The 15694-nt window shown below is 50.0% G+C and overlaps 5 protein-coding genes across 5 annotated transcripts; 2 read left to right on the top strand and 3 right to left on the bottom strand.

Moving 5' to 3' along the window:
• Positions 1-735: 735 nt before the first annotated feature.
• Positions 736-918, bottom strand: N7473_007214 (uncharacterized protein; the record flags this gene model as incomplete). Its single annotated transcript, XM_057153154.1, has 1 exon — positions 736-918. The coding sequence occupies one exon, from the start codon at positions 916-918 to the stop codon at positions 736-738; it is 183 nt and encodes a 60-aa protein (XP_057007492.1).
• A 3176-nt stretch (positions 919-4094) lies between these two features.
• On the bottom strand, positions 4095-6158 carry N7473_007215 (uncharacterized protein; the record flags this gene model as incomplete). The annotated part of the gene is made up of 2 exons (XM_057153155.1): positions 4095-5089; positions 5156-6158. 2 exons carry the CDS (start codon positions 6156-6158, stop codon positions 4095-4097), a joined length of 1998 nt encoding a protein of 665 aa, XP_057007493.1.
• A 2760-nt stretch (positions 6159-8918) lies between these two features.
• N7473_007216 (uncharacterized protein) lies at positions 8919-10866 on the bottom strand. Its single transcript, XM_057153156.1, has 3 exons — positions 10224-10866; positions 9543-10149; positions 8919-9480 (listed from the first exon to the last, which is right to left on the bottom strand). The coding sequence occupies exons 1-3, from the start codon at positions 10632-10634 to the stop codon at positions 9080-9082; spliced, it is 1419 nt and encodes a 472-aa protein (XP_057007494.1). The 5' UTR covers positions 10635-10866; the 3' UTR covers positions 8919-9079.
• A 1784-nt stretch (positions 10867-12650) lies between these two features.
• Positions 12651-13789, top strand: N7473_007217 (lipase family protein; the record flags this gene model as incomplete). Its single annotated transcript, XM_057153157.1, has 6 exons — positions 12651-12741; positions 12801-12928; positions 12979-13042; positions 13097-13467; positions 13525-13569; positions 13643-13789. 6 exons carry the CDS (start codon positions 12651-12653, stop codon positions 13787-13789), a joined length of 846 nt encoding a protein of 281 aa, XP_057007495.1.
• An 871-nt stretch (positions 13790-14660) lies between these two features.
• On the top strand, positions 14661-15562 carry N7473_007218 (BTB/POZ domain-containing protein; the record flags this gene model as incomplete). The annotated part of the gene is made up of 3 exons (XM_057153158.1): positions 14661-14794; positions 14857-15012; positions 15064-15562. 3 exons carry the CDS (start codon positions 14661-14663, stop codon positions 15560-15562), a joined length of 789 nt encoding a protein of 262 aa, XP_057007496.1.
• Between the last annotated feature and the right edge of the window lie 132 nt (positions 15563-15694).

Below are 15694 nucleotides of genomic sequence, written 5' to 3' on the forward strand. Positions count from 1 at the left end.
GGTGGTAAAGCCAGCTTGCCGCCGGCGTCTCGCCCTGAAACTTCTCGCTAGAAAAACTGGGCCAGACCGGTCCTCTACTCCCCCACGGCTGATCGTCTGACTGCAGACAATAGCATGGGCTTGTCCTCCTACCATGCCCGTGAAGGCTTGGTGCGAATGCCGGTCGCCCCGAGCTTTTTATGGTTATGAACGTTTAAATCACTGATCATCATTGTGAACAACGTCAGTGGAGTACACAGAACGCTCGTAGCGCCGGGCGGCTTTACAATTGCCCAACCAGCGTGCTTCGCGCCGGTCGATCCAATGCTTACCTTTTTAAGTCCACAGCAACACTGACGAAGGCAGCGTCAACTCGAGTTATGTTGCTGGAAATAAGGCAGCAAGCAAGAACAGTAGTCGATGCACTCTAGTACCTCGGATTTTTTCTTTCTTTCCCCCGCCAGGGGTAAACAAAGCCAGACTAAACTGGATAGCAAACCAGGGGTTGTGTGGCGTCCGGAGGAGACGGAAAGGAGCAATGAGGCAAGAGCTTGTACGGAGTTACTTGATTCATGTTAAGCAGGGGCCATCGACCTCTGGAAGTCCGGTCACCAGTGTACGAGTACGAAGTACCAAGTACTACTAACTAGCGAACTAGTCAACTCCGTAGCTAACAACTTTTACAGCATTTAACCCGTCCACAGGGAACCCTTTGCACTAAGGTGGGGAAGTGGTCGTCGGCGCAGCCATGACAGGTTAGACCGTCTTGGCCCCCGACGTTAGCGCTGGAGCAGCCTTTGTTCCTGCATCCCTCGTGCGTAACCGATGCCAAAGACGGACCTCTCCACCTTCAAGTCCCGGTTGATGGTTCCACTGGAACCAGCAACTTGCAAGAGGGGCCGCATCAGGCCGGATATCGGTGTTCAGCGGCCTTGCCATCGTATGTGTCAAACTGTCAATTCCATTCAGTCAGAAATTCACAGGCACCGCTCAAATGAGTTCCCCCGGATGTGATATGCTTCGCATGAATTCTCACGCTCTGTTTCAAAAAGCGGATGTCAATGTTCGTGGTCATGGCCAAGGTTTGCCGCCCCTGATGATGTCGCACGATTGCTTTGTTTACAGGCTAAGGCGCCCTCTAAAAATACCGGCGAATGGGGCCTGCCAGATGCTTGACATGGCGCCCTAAGGTAATATATGCCAGGGAACTCCTATGCATTTCCAACAGGAACAGGAACCCATGATTCTTCAAGCCAGTGGTTCGTACCAGTCTTGCCTTCCTTCGTAGCTCCAGGGAACAGCCTAACTGCAGGAGTGTCCCGACATCATGCGAGAACTGTTTCGCGTTAAACAATGTTGCATTATTCTTCAGCGCCCTGAAGCATAGCTTTCCTCACGCTTTTTATTATTTTTTTTTTCCCCTGAAGAATCGCACCCGTTTCATCCATTCCATGACTAGGGAACACCAGCGTTCAGTCTCTTGCCCATCCATGACTAACCTATTCCAGTGGTTCCCCCTTAAGATGTTCCTTAGCGGGGGAGGCTTGTCACTAAAGCTAAGAACCTCTCTAGCTCATGACTACTCCATACTAGAGCCCGCTAGTATATAGACCGGGTGCCTGAGACCATGGGCGCCACACTATACACTTAGGCTGTCGGATAGACCTACCCCGGTCCGCGTGGAAATTCTCCGTGAAGGGTATCTTGCGAGCGAGACTGGCGTTGACAGATGCAACCTACAGCCCCTGTGGGTAGTTCCAACGTATATTTACCACTTGTAGCTCATGCAGGAAGCTTAATCGGAAATCCGAAAAAGCCGATATATGTTAGAAAACAGGGAAGAAGTGTGAGATAGGTCGCAAATAGGTTATCACCATGCCATGTTCGTACTTTATCTGAATAGGATGGTTCCTTGGCAAGCAAGAGACCAAGCATCTCACAACCGAGACAGCGAACTAACTTGACCTAAAAATAAGAGGGCCATGGTAGAACCATCCGAATCAAGCTGTTTATCCGATACTTAAAGTCAATAGTTCACTCAACCCATGTCTGGCCAGTCTCGGATTTATGGAAGAACTGTTACTGATGCCCGCCCAGATGACCTTTGGGGTCTCGTCTGGCCTCTGCCATGTTAGAAGATTTGGTGGTTTCTCCGAGTAGAACGAGCTCATGCACTCGGCCCCAAACGCGTAGTTACTGAAGACACTACTAGGTCGGCGGTTCATTCTTTGCCGTTTTCTCGGCAAAATGCAGGTCAACCTTGTCAATAATGAGCCAGTACACGTTGCGACCTCCAACCGATCCTTCTCTTATCCGAAGGAGAACTGTTGAACCTGGTACAGCCCCTGGAGGGATTCAAGCGGTGCAGGGTTGACGGTGTGATTCTGAAACCACCTTAACTTTAGTCTTAATCTATTGGAAGAGTTCTGGTCGGATCGCTGTAGGTAACGGTAGAGCCCCGGACAGAGAAGCCTTTGCTCTTCATGAACGACTCTTCGATTTAGATACTCACGAAACCTATTCAACGTCCAGCAAAACTTCGTCGAGCTTCACCACGACATAATAGGTACACCCGGTGTCGTCCGCCGGCTGCATTGTGGGAATGATTTTTCCTAAGGCTGTTGTGAGTAGGGAGTGATAGAGGATGTGGTGGAAGCTGAGGGCTTGATGCGAGGTCGATGAGAGGAGCAAGAGGTCGGGGATGATAGGGTTCACGTACTTGTTGATGATTTGGAAGCGGTGTTTTGGTCTGCGGTAGATCAGGCAGGTTAGTAAGATGAAACGTGTAGTCCACTCTCGAAATCATGCAGGTCAAGGAAGGTCGAGCACGAGGAGATTCACGCACGGGATGAAAAAAATTGGTGCCTGTAGCAGAGAAGGAAGGTCAGCCAGATCGTTCTGGAAGAAAAGATCTCGACGTGATACACGCGGTGATCTCTGGATTCACTTACTTGAAGCAGTGCGTAGAGCACGTGCGGTGGTTGATGTGTGAAGAAAAATCGATGGTGATCCTGAAGATGAGATATGCGAAGAGTGAAGGAAGAGGTGAAAGCACTTAGGACCAGAAAAGGCCCAGGCCGGGGTCGCCATGGACAAACTGGAGATTTGGCAAACACGTCTAGATGGACATTCTAGATAGCTCCGGAAGCAATCACAACATAGGCTTGACACGCCCGGTGATTCACTCTATAGCTTCAGTCCACAGCTTCAGTTCACACATTCAGTCCACACATTCAGTCTACCAGTGACGACTGTGATTTGAAAAGCGATTGAGGAATCTTCTCTACAGTTTCAGTCCACAGATCCATGGTGAAACATGATTGGGAGATCTACTCTACAGGTTCAGTCTAGCTCTACGAGCAGGCAACCTTATTTGAATTACAGATCCACTCACTCTACGGATTCAGTCTGCCAGTGACGACAATGACTTGAAACGCAATTGGTAGATCTACTCTACAGGTTTAGTCCAGGTCTACGTCTATTAGCAGTAACTCTGTTTGAAAGAAAATTGAAAGATAGATTCTCATTTAAACTCCGTAAAACATCCAGAGGTATCACCACACCCCGCCAACAGCGAGGACGTACATGGCCAGGAAAAGAAGAAGGAAAATAAGATAGAAGTGGGAGTGAAAAAAGAGGGAAAGGAATGAGAATGAATATTGGCAACAAATTTCACTCAATGCAGAAACACAAGAATCGATCAACTTTTGGGGGCCAAAGGCCATCATCCATCGATCTTCTTTTTGGGTAAACAACATAGAATGCACGGGGTTGACGCGATGAATCCGCGCCCCAGCTTTTGTCTTTCAGATAGAACGAAACAAAAAGGGCAAGATTGATCTTATCTATGAACCAAGAAAGCGAAATATTGGTCGCCTCGGTGCGAAAGAAAGACCTCTTCTGTGTGTCTAATTCGGAACACGGAGAAAACATCGACGGTCTCCCAAGGCCAAGTCTGCCAGCGACTCGAAACATATTTAACAGCATCCGTGTGTATCATGCGATCTTGGTGGGAAAAATCCAAACTTCGTCGAAATCGTTAGAGCTGACTTTTGGCCAGCAGAGGACTTGTCCTGTACAGGCCAGGACAAGCCAGGAGGGTATTGTGGAGGTGCTCAGAATGGGAGCTGGGTGCGCCGATGGGTATCCATGAGCTTGCGCCGCACAGCCTCACCACCAGCATAGCCACTGGCCTTGCGCTTGCGAACTGGAGTGCGCATGTCTTGATGCTTAGCGTGTCGGAAAACACTGGCAGGCCGTGAGGGGGCGTTGGCGGGCATGAACTCGCGATGTTGCGGGAGGCGGAGAAGTGCCTGGTACCGGTTGTGGTTGCGACGGAAAGCGGTGACAATACCTTTGTCCAAGTGGTTCAGGAAGCGCTCGGCGTTGTTGGCCTGCTGGGACTCCGAGTTGCGGATTGGGGTAGGAGTGCCCATAGGCTGCATAGATGAAGTGGCCATTGGGGAGATGAGAGCGTCATCATCGAAACCGTTGAAGTTGTCATTGTCATGGTCATTGTCTTCCTCATCCGAGGACCCATTGCCGAAGTCGATGAAATCGTCCACATTGAGAGCAGCCTCGGGATCGTCCTCGTCATCATCCTCGAAAGAGCTATCAATGGTAAAGTCCTGCGAGGGGTAGAAGGCCTCGGGGGGGCCCATGACCTGCCCACCCGGCGTCAAGTCGTTGCCGAGGGCAGTCATCATCAGATTGGCACTGGAGGCCAGCATGGGACTGAAATCAGTCTGGTTCGGGGATGCAAGGGCATCAGTGTCGCTCTCGTCGATCAATTGCAGGGTAGTCTGGCGAGGGCTGTTGTTCGCGGTTCCAGGCATGCTGTTGGCAGCCGAATCCAGCCAGTCGTGACGGGAGGAGGCATATGCAGGAATAATCACGAGGTGCTTGCCAGTGCAGTCGACCAACGCAACAGGCTTGTGGGGATCGGCCACAAAGGTTCCCATGATGGGGCCGCGGCGGCGGGGGATAGTGTCCGCCTTGTCCTCGCCAGGGGCGACCAGGGAGTCGGTAGAGTCCCGGCGAAGAAGGGATCTGGGGTGAGTAATAGTAGCGGGAGGAGGCAGATCTTCATCTGTGGTATCACCATCATCAGCTGGAAAGGGTTTGTCAGTAAATAAACAAAAAAAAAAAATATAACATGAATAGGCAGCCAGCGTACTCTCATAACCACTGAGGCTGCCCTCGGACGTTCCCTCGGACTCCACGTGGTAAATATTTCCGTGGCCATAGTCAGCATCGCCATACATCTCTTCAGACTTTTGGCGGTGGCTGCGGTAGTACTCGTTGTTGTCGTTTTCAATCATGCGACGCAGTTGTGGGTCCAGGGCATCCTGCTGGAGGAAGTCACCCGGAATCTCGTCATCGGAGTGAGAGTCACTATCCGACGATGAATCTGACCGCTCTTCGAAGTGGACTCGACGAGCCACGGGGGTTTCAACGGCCTCGCTGGCCATATCGGTTTCGCCAAAAGTCTCCATGGCGCTGTAAAGCTGCTCCTCGTCAAAGAAGGATGCAGCGGGGAGCATCATCGAATCGCCAAACATCTCAGAGCCGACCCATTGGGCCTCAGAGAGTTCCGATGTAGGCAGGACGCGGTGCTTGTTCTCCGACTCCATGATCATGAGCTCCTCCATCTTTTCCACATCACCTTCCTCATCGTCTCCATCGGTGATATAGTCTACTGCGGCATAAACATCATCCGAGCTATCGTCGGAATCGCTAGGATCGCTGATGAAATGACTGTCCGAGTCTTCGTCGTGGGAGACTCGTCTTCTTTTGCTTTTGGCTGGTGGGCGCCCCGTCTTCCGGGAATTGGATGGACGACGACCGTAGGACGGGGCGACAGCCCGTGGACGGTCTTCCTCGTCATCTGCATCATCATCCGAATCGTCCACATCGTCACTCAGGCCGCCCTCGAGGTCGAGGTCGTCGATCGATGAAACAGACGAAACGCTTGAGACGGAAGATGTTGATGCCCGTCTCTTCCGACCAGATGAGTTCTGTCCACCCATCCGACCGTTGTTCTGCTTTTTGTTCTGGTTTGATGTCTTGGGAGACATTTCGAGTTGGCGCATAATGTTGGCATCCGGGGTCGAGGGACGGACGGTTTTGGAGGAACCCTTGGGAGCCCGCTTCGAGGCAAAGGCGCTTGATTGAGGCATTATGATAGATATTTTGTGCCTTGTTTTGGATGAATCAAATGCTTTTATCGTGGTTGGTGTAGTGATATGATATCACGGTTTTAGGTCGCGTTGTAGGAAGAGTCGGCTTGATCTTGGCAATGTTGAAGATACGTAATTTGTGCCGAAGTGTAGGCGGAATCGGAGATATGTTCGTTCAGGATGAATAGGGAAGCGGTATTGAAGGAGGTTCGAGGGAGGTCGGAGAAGAGGAGGATAAGCGTCAGGAATTGATTATCAAAACCACACAAGCACCTGCAGTCCGGCACGGACGCTGAAGTGCTCCTTCTGGGACTGTACTGGGGGGCAATTCCGACGCTTCACAGCGTTGCGTCGAAAGAGGAAACAAATATCGTCAAGTGGGAATTGAGGATCGGAGCTGCTGGACTGGGGAGCCGGCGAGAACAGGCTCCCCAGCGGGGGCATTTACAGCTCAGCGAAAGCCATTTGGCAGGAATTCTCGACGATATTTTGTAGGGTGACAGTTGTTAAAGGGTGATGAATGGGATAAGAAGCCGACAGCAACAAATGTTGATTTAGTGGTGGGGTGAAGATGAAGGAGGGGGAAGAAGAAACGAAGGAAAGGAAGGGGAGATTCGAGGCAGAAGAGGCCCGAAAAGTAGTCAAGCGTCAGTCGATTTTTCCCGCCAAAACGGAAGTGGAACCGGGGGGACGGCCGAGGCTGATGCTGATTGGACAATACTAAACCGCAGGCTGTTCCTCCCACGCCTGCCCATTCGCTGGCCTCAGTTCACCGCATCTTTTACGCCAATCAGCTCGCGGCAATCTGCAAATAGCCAATCCCTCCCCTCCTCTTCCTGACCCCCCAGAACGATTAAAGGATGATGCTTCTTTCTGACTGCTACATTCTACTTTCGGGCTAGGAATGAAGGAGAAAAAGGCTGCTGACTCGATCGTATCCAAGGTGCTGATCTATATACTTTGGTTAAATCAATGACTCGAAAGGACTAGGATCATGAGTGGTTTTGATTTGGAGAAGGAAGAAATTAAAATTAAAAATTCAAAAACTTGATGACGGAGTTGAAAAAAGAGGGGGGCAGAAAAAAATAAAGTCATAACAAGGGGATGCTGCTTCGGCCGGGTATTCTGCGGGTCCATTCTTGTGCCACCGGAAGAAGAAAATTCATACAGCAGTTACAATGTATGGAATGACTTTATTTCTACATCTACTTTGTATGATGATTGTTATGATCCTCCCTCTTCTAGGCGTGGCATGTGAGACCAAAGAAGGGCTTACACTTACAGTCCAAAGGACATATTGGGCACCCTATCGAACTCCATACTTTCCACCTACATAACGCTAGCTCCAACACTAACAATCTATGTACATTAAATGATAGACGTCAGCCCCCTTCCCCCTCCCGCTGGGTGCAGGAGCTGACCCGTGCAGAGAGACTATGATTCATCGTCCGATCAGAATCCTTGCTCTGCACTCGGAAACGAAGTCAAAAGATGAATCATATTGTTTGATGACTCGACCGCGCTCCAGACATGGTTGGACATGAGCCATCCACCGATTCCACTGGGGAGATATGATTAAGCTAGCTACTCGGACCCTTCCTATTGGTTGGATCTTTCATCGTGTTGATTTTTCCTTCCCGCGGTGGCAACTCGGGTTTCTCCATTCCGGTCCAGCTGGCCGGGTCTGGAAAGCCTCCGTATGTAATAATTCTGTTGAGCAAAAAATGGGTACAGTAGTATATCGTCGTACGGACTCGTCTATCTTTACTGTTGATGTTGTTTGATCTTACTGTATGTATTCTTAAAAAGGCGGTAAGCAGGGGGTGGACAACATGGCAGGCGCGGCAACCTGCATGAGATAGATCGTCGTTCCTATCACATAGTCAATATTGGGCCGCTGGACATCATCACCACCGTGATAGCGACACGGGATGGGCTCCTAATCTCGCGCAAGGGGGCGTCAGTGCCACTTCCTGCCACCTCTCCCTTCTGTCCTCCAGCTTCGGTCCTTTCTGTTCTTCGGGCAACTCGTGGTCTTCTGCAAAATCATCGTCGCCCCGCAGTGGCTAGGGTGGATACTGACTGTATGAAAATTCTCCCAGTGCCCAATAACCAAGCTCCACTCCAACGAAAATCCTCACAGCCGCTAGCCTATTTTTAAGTCGGCGCTTCGGAGAACAGCGTTGCCCGTTGAGAAGTGAGGCGCGCTGTTTTTCCTTCTTCTATGGAAGCGCCACCGTGTTCATTCCTTTTCCACCCAGATGTGCCAATTCATTACTTGAATATGGAGTCAATTGATCTGAATACGGTTAAGCTCAAGGATCCATCCGATGCCGAGGTTCGAGAAAATTCGTTTTGATGGAGCTTGCTCTGGAGAAAGAGGATGACTCCACCCACCCGACCAGAACATTCTGTTTTCACATCTCCGCGAAGGAGATTATGAGCAACCCCGTAGGATTGAAGGTCGGGACGAACGCATCAGGCGGCGTTCACTACGTTTAGACAAATATGTATATTCAACACTAAAAGGTCGTCAGGTATCTGAACATCAGGTATCTAGTTCATGGCGCTACACTGAAATATATATTCCCGGGAGATGCGGCTCGGGAGTGCCGTACCTGAGGTCCATCCACACAACACCGAGCTTCCAAGTAGCAGGAGGCCACTGTACAGATGAGCCATTGAAGATTTCATTAGACTTGAATTGAATTGAGTGAATGCGCATTACATATTCCCTAAACGTCGTATTACTTGGAGTGTATTCAATCAACCGTCATAACAAACTAGGCCATAAATCGTCATCGTTGCTGTGCATAGCCAAAGACTTCCGTCCCGTGTTCTCTTTACACTGTAACCTTAATTAGGATCATGTGTACCGACGGCCCATCCAGCCTGCAGGGAAAGAGGATCTCTTTTTGACTTTAGGTCCCGGGATAAGGCGAGATATTACTCGGCGTCGGTTCTGGCTTCGATCGAGTCCAGATAGCCAACCGCGACTTCGACCGCGTCGGGACCGCAGCAGGGCGAGGGGCCTCCTCGTTTACCCTCTGCGCCTCCAGCTCAGGATCAGAGGCGGCCGCAACATCAACCGCCGAAGCTCTGGCCTCTTCCACTCTCTTCACACCCTCACGCACTTCCTCGGCCGAGGCACCTTGCGGTGCGGTGGTTGTCAAAGTCTCTGTCGGGCGAATCTGGCCCTGGCCCTGGCCCTCGGAGCTGTCTTCATTCATCTTTCTGATCTCTTCCTCCGTCACAAGACGCTCGTTCTCGAGGCGGACTTCACGGCCGCGTTTGTGGCAGTACCAGAGGACGAAAAGCAGAACTGTAGATTTATTAGTCTCAACAATCCAAGATGAATAATAGATCTTGCTCGTGATCACTTACTGAATAGTGCCAGCGACCAGAGGACGTTCATGCCCAACACGGCTGGGAAACGAGCCCGTAGGAATTGCATGATAGAACGCAACATGCCGACAATCGCGGCGGGCTTGGAAACAAGTTCCTTGAGACTTGGAACACTAAGGCCCGCCTTTTCAGCGACGGCGGCTGCTTTGCCCACATTCTCCATGTTGATTCCGCTCCGACCGGCCCGTTCACTGGCGACAGCGAGCATCTCTGGAGCTAGCGATTCGGTCCATTTCTCTGGAAGCTTCTGAATAAGCTTCTGCATGAAGCCGGGTAGCTTCGTGTATGTGTCTTGCAATTGCCGGTTGCCGTTTGTCAACAACATTTCCAGGTCATGGTAGGCTGTTGGGACACCGTTGATCAAATCCTTGAAGATCAACTTGAACTTGCGGAGTAGCTCCTGGGTCTCATCGCTGACGGAGAAGACTCGGTTGTTGTCCGCAGCTAGGTTCAAGCGTTCCAGGATATCGGTCATGTCTTCCTGGTCCTTCCGCGCTTCGTCTCCGTTATCTGTTGCAGCTGCTGTCATGGAAGGGGGAGTGGGCGTCTCGGTCTGTGACTTGTCCGCAGAGGCTGAGTGCTTATTCTATTAAGTTTGGGTATCAGTATCGAAAGGTCTTGCAGCTGGAAAGAACATCCTTGATGAGCGGGAGTGCATACCTTCTTCGCATCAGCGGCTTTCTTCGAGAACATCGAGCTCCATCGTTTCTTCTTCTCTGGCACGGGGGTATCTTCTGGCTTTGCAGGCTCGGACTTGGTCCTGTTGTCTTCAGGCTGCTCTCGTGCCTTTCTTTCTTCCTCGCCGAGCTCCTTTCCAAATTCCTCTACTGGCGAGGACGGCAATGGAACATCTAGGGCACTATCATCGACAACAGGCTTCTGAGAGCTCTCTGCTAAGCCCCCCAAATCCTGAGCCTCATTTTGGGCCGCAGAATCTGATCTATGCTCCGGATCAGAGGTAACCTTTTGTAGAAATGCCTCGTCCTCGGGAGTCAGGACAGGCTTTGGAGGATTTGGGATCAGTGATGACCGTCGCCGGTTTTTGATCTGGTTGAAATATTGCATCGCCATCGAAAATGTACGTTGGAAGAAAATTTGCTCGTAGCTCAGGAGATGGAGGAGGTTTGCAAGGAAAAACAAATCGTTGAAACGCGATAGCGCGTAGTAGGGGCAGGGGGTTACTAAGGGCGCCTGGCTGACAGATCACCCAGTGTGGCGGCTAGAGATGCAGACAAAGAATGTCTCTAAACTTGAGACTATTGACAGTGGCGTCTTGACTGATCAGAAACTTAGGATATGAAAATGTTGGATGTTTTCCAGCTCAAGCATGTTCCTGGAAGGCGATGATATCACCGGTGGCTGGCGTGCGGGACAAACCCCACAACCTCTCCATCGCACCGCCACAGTTTAGATTGCACCGCCACATAAGGGTCCCAAGCTTTCTTTCATGTGGCGCTCCTTGGAAAAAGGTCGGTTATTGTTTCCATGGTAAATCCAGATGGAGGAGACTTTGAACCAAGTATGCAGTGTCATAGCACTCTTCCGCTGTTATTCATACAAAAGATACTTATTCTTTGAGTTGCTCTGGTGATATGTATACAGGCTTACATTGGCTGCTCGCAACTCACGAATTTCAGCGAAATGATTCGCAATGCTAGGAGTGGCTGCTTCAGAGAAGGGCGCAAGAATTTCTAGTTAATTGTATCAGAATAGGTCTTGACCAATCTTATGAGCTACCATGATATGGGAGATTGACCGCTAGTCACCGCATACGTCGAAGAACGAGATATACGAGCAATTCGCTAGGTGGAACTCTAACTACCGAATAAACCAAGTTTCTTGAAGAAAGTCTTCTCCCGCGTCGAAAACCAGAACCGTATATCTAAAGTTTTGCTATGCTGGTTTAGGAAAATACGCTTCGGGGTAGTTTCCGTTGAGTCGTGGACAATAAACCGGTGTACACCTAGTCTTCAACCTCGGTCCCAAATGCCGAATCCTCATGTGCCGACTTGGCATCGGCATGTAGTATATTGCCCTTGTCGGCTTTGGACAAACACCCCTGCATTCTGGTATTTACCAAATGAAACCCCGCTCACTTCCTGATCAAAATGAGAAGATCTTGCAGATACGAGTTTCAACTTAATCATGCGGAACGTCCCGTGGCCTCACATATAGGTATCATTCTCCGATGCTAGCAGGGTTTGCTGAATCTATAATGATGGCGCTAGAGAAACTCAGAATCGAGGCAGGGCACAGATGATCGATTATCTCCGAGCTTTTTTCGTGGGCGGGGTTCAAGTATGCAATACGACACTAGATACCTAATTAGGCAACAGGTCAAAGCCCGGTAAAAAGATCAAATGTCTGGATGATGGTCGGTATGTTGTTGACCAATGTTTATCACGAACCTTTCAACAATGAGGTCCATCAAGCCCGAGCCCACGGCTACGGCCTACGCGAAGCACTATATAGAAACGAGCCAAAAGGCCCTCTCTTTTGTAGTGTAGAAGATTGAAGTTAAATCTAAAACTGGCGGTATGTTATAAATTTGTTCAGGAAGGATGATTTATCCTCCAATTCCACTTGCAGATTCTTATGCTTCTACGCCGCATTTCCAAGGTTTCACCACCAGACAACCACGATGTGCCAATCAGCCCCTGGCCCGAAAATAGCCTGAATAGCACGAATTGAATCAAGACCCTAGAAGTCAAATTTACATCCTCGGCTTGATGGACCCTTTACTGTTCTTCATTCAATGATTGGGCCTTATCCACCTTCCCCGCATTTCGAAAATCCGGGGGGACCCCAGGTTGGACGTATCTCCGAAAGTCTATATGCCTTTGATTGCTTGACCCTGGTACAGCCCATTATATTCACATCCATCCATTATGCCGACAAAATATTGTGGTTGCGCGTTGAGAAATGCATTGACCCAAACTTGGATTATGAGCATTTAGTGCCAGTGGAGGACTCGAAAAGTATATAAGATGAGCATGTCCTCATCTTCCTGTCCATCACAAGAGAATCAGAACGAGTTCCTGCTCATCGAATCTGACATCCTTTTCAATTTTCTACATTGATCCAAGAATGTTGGTCAACGGCATCTCTTTCATCGCGGCCATCGCGCTTGCTTCCCAGGCTATTGCAGCCCCGACAATTGAAAAGCGAGCTACATCCGGTCTGTAACTATGAATTCAATGACCAAATGAATAATTTGGCTAACACAAATCTATACAGATCCAGCCGCTTTCCCGTCCCTTCAGCGTGCTGCGAAGCTATCATCGGCCGCATACACCGGCTGTCTGCTAAGTGCCTTTGATGTGACCATTACCAAGCAGATCTACAACGGTTTGACCGATACTCAGGTACGTGTAGTTTTCAGATTCTCCGAAGTGCTCTGACTCAATTTATTTAGGGCTATATTGGGTACTCTCCAACCCAGAAGAAGATCTCGGTTGTTATGAGAGGTTCAACTACGGGTGAGTGAAGAGATCTTGCTTCTAACGATAATTCAAGATACTGAGAAGGCTCAGCTACGGACATCCTCAATGATGTTGATACAACCTTGATCACTCCTACCCTGTCGGGTGTGAGCTTCCCAGCAGGAGTCCAGATCATGAGGGGTGTTTATAACCCATGGGCTTCTGTGCACGATGCCGTGATCGCAGAAGTGAAATCCCTCGTGGCTAAATACCCGGATTATACATTGGAATCAGCCGGTCACTCGCTTGGTGGCGCGCTTACTTATGTTTCATACGTGGCTCTCGCCCAAAATTTCCCTGGAAAGTCGATCACTAGCAATGCCTTGGCTGCATTCCCGATTGGAAACGCGGCCTGGGCCAGATTTGCTAGCTCCCAGAGCGGTACCTTGAACCGAGGTAACAACGTTGCCGATGGAGTGCCAGTAAGTTTGAACTAAGTTTGGGTTGACTACATGCTGTGTGCTAACGAACCTGCTCAGAACATGTATGTCCTGTCACCATACAACTTCCAGCACTATGGAATTGTAAGTCCTCATCGTTGCTCCATTTACCCCAATGCTTTGCAAGGTTGCTCATGTCTTTTGTTTCATGTTATAGGAGTATTACAGCTGGGGCACTGCGAGTACATGTGTTAAGTGTTCGGGCGAGCGTGACCTTTCTTGCTCTGCTGGCAACGGCATGTATGGCGTTACCGCTGGACACTTCCAAAGCTTTGGAATTACTCTAGGCGCCGCTGGATGCTGAGTGTAAGGTGGACCTGTATGAGAATGGTGCAAGGTGTATTGTGATATTTCAATATGCATCAGCACTAGGCTCAGATTTATTATCGACGCATGTTATTTTTCTCGCGGGCGAGAAAGTACCACGCTGGGGGCTTGACGTGAGATTGGATGCTTGGCCATTCAACATGACCTGCAGCCTGTGTTTAGGTACTGGGTCAGCAAACTGTGTACTCGCTGACACGTATAAAAATGTCAACATTAAGCATACTTCTCGCATTTGAACTCAATCCACTTCCTTCGTAAGTCTAGGCAGTAGCTCAACTATGTACTTCTACATATGCACCTTCGATAAGACCAAGCGACCGTGCATTTTCTCCACGCCGATCGCCGACTCGCCCCGCCAATACGATGCCGGCCTTTAGCGCCACCATCCGAACGCCAGTTGCCAACGAGGCTAGGCAGATCCCAGATGACGGGGCCTGGTCTCTATTTGGCCTGCATCGACCTGCACTGGCTTACACCAGCCTGCGCCCAGGTGATGAGGGCACCTGCAGTTGATATCACCTGACCTCATCTCTTAAATAGCGCCGTGACCCTTTCCTCCCTCCGTTCTTCTTCTTACGCCTGCCAGAGTCGACAAATCCGCGCCGTGAGTCCTCAAAAGACTCTCGAATGCTAAGCCATCATCTGAAATCTGCTTCAACCCGTCTCTTGATGACACGGGGAGACTGTTTCGGACGAAGGCTTCCAGACTCCGACCCTCACATGCTCGTGTGATCCGCAGCGTCGATTATTCCTTCTTTTTGACCAACTCGTATCGCTCCTTCTGATCGTTCAGGATTCCTCCAACGCTTCGTAGCTATTCGAATCGAACACACACCGTTGTATTCACGATGTTTAAACGTTCCTTTTCTTCGAAGAACCGGGCGGGGAAGACCGTCAAGCCTTCCAGGAAGAAATACGATGAGCAAGCGAAAGACAAGATGCGGGAGAGCATGGACAAAGGCGAAACCTCGTCAGCGCCAAGGTGGTAAATTTCGGATAGCACAGTGTTGTATCAAAGCCAGGCTAACAGATCATTCGTTGCAGCCCTCTTACCAGCGCCATCATCACCATGATGGTTGGCCAGGATCAGCGTCTGTTTGCTGCCCACGAGGATGTCTTGTCCATCTCGCCGTTCTTTCGCACTGCTTTGAAGGAAAAATTCCTGGAAGACGGTGCAAAGCAACTTGCTTTGCCTGACGAGTAAGAGCGACTATGATCTTTTTGCAGGACCCAAGCTTACGAACTAAATAGGGAGCCTGAAATCCTGTCTTGTGTTCTGGAGTATCTGTACAAGGGCGACTACTATCCGCGCCTGCTACATGGCAAGCGTCGAGACTCTTGGCACCTCGAGAATGCACAGGATAACAGTAACAATGGAGGCCGCGGATCGAGCGAGGCAACTATCTTCCACCCTGGCGTAGGAGATGTTGTGCTCCGTGATACGGTCGTCTACTGCGTTGCCGAGAAGTACGGCCTGGAAGGTCTGAAGCGCCTTGCCCTCAGAAAGCAGGGGCTTCAAATGGGTATTCCAGCCGACGTGATCTTGCGATCTGCTCGGTACGCCTATGACAATACACCGGACACGGAGTCTCGATTGCGCGCTCACTACCTGGCTCTCATCATCCGTACTCGCAGGACTTTTAAGAGAAGTGGAACCATGCAGATGGAAATGGAGATGGGTGGCAAGTTGTTTTTTGATCTGTTTGTGGCAATGTGCAACCACATGGACGACCTCGTGGAGATCCGGTAGGATCCTTCTGTCCCGTCTTCTTGTTTTCTTGCCCTTTGGTCTGTTCGTCTCTTGATCGTTTACACCCGTCACTGTTGCAAACCTGGCTCATGGATGCTTACAATATTCCTTTTCTAGCCCCAAGCGGAACCG

The sequence above is a fragment of the Penicillium subrubescens genome (genome assembly GCF_028828155.1).
Source record: "Penicillium subrubescens strain IBT 31985 chromosome Unknown utg000005l_segment0_segment0, whole genome shotgun sequence".
Lineage (NCBI taxonomy): Eukaryota > Fungi > Ascomycota > Eurotiomycetes > Eurotiales > Aspergillaceae > Penicillium > Penicillium subrubescens.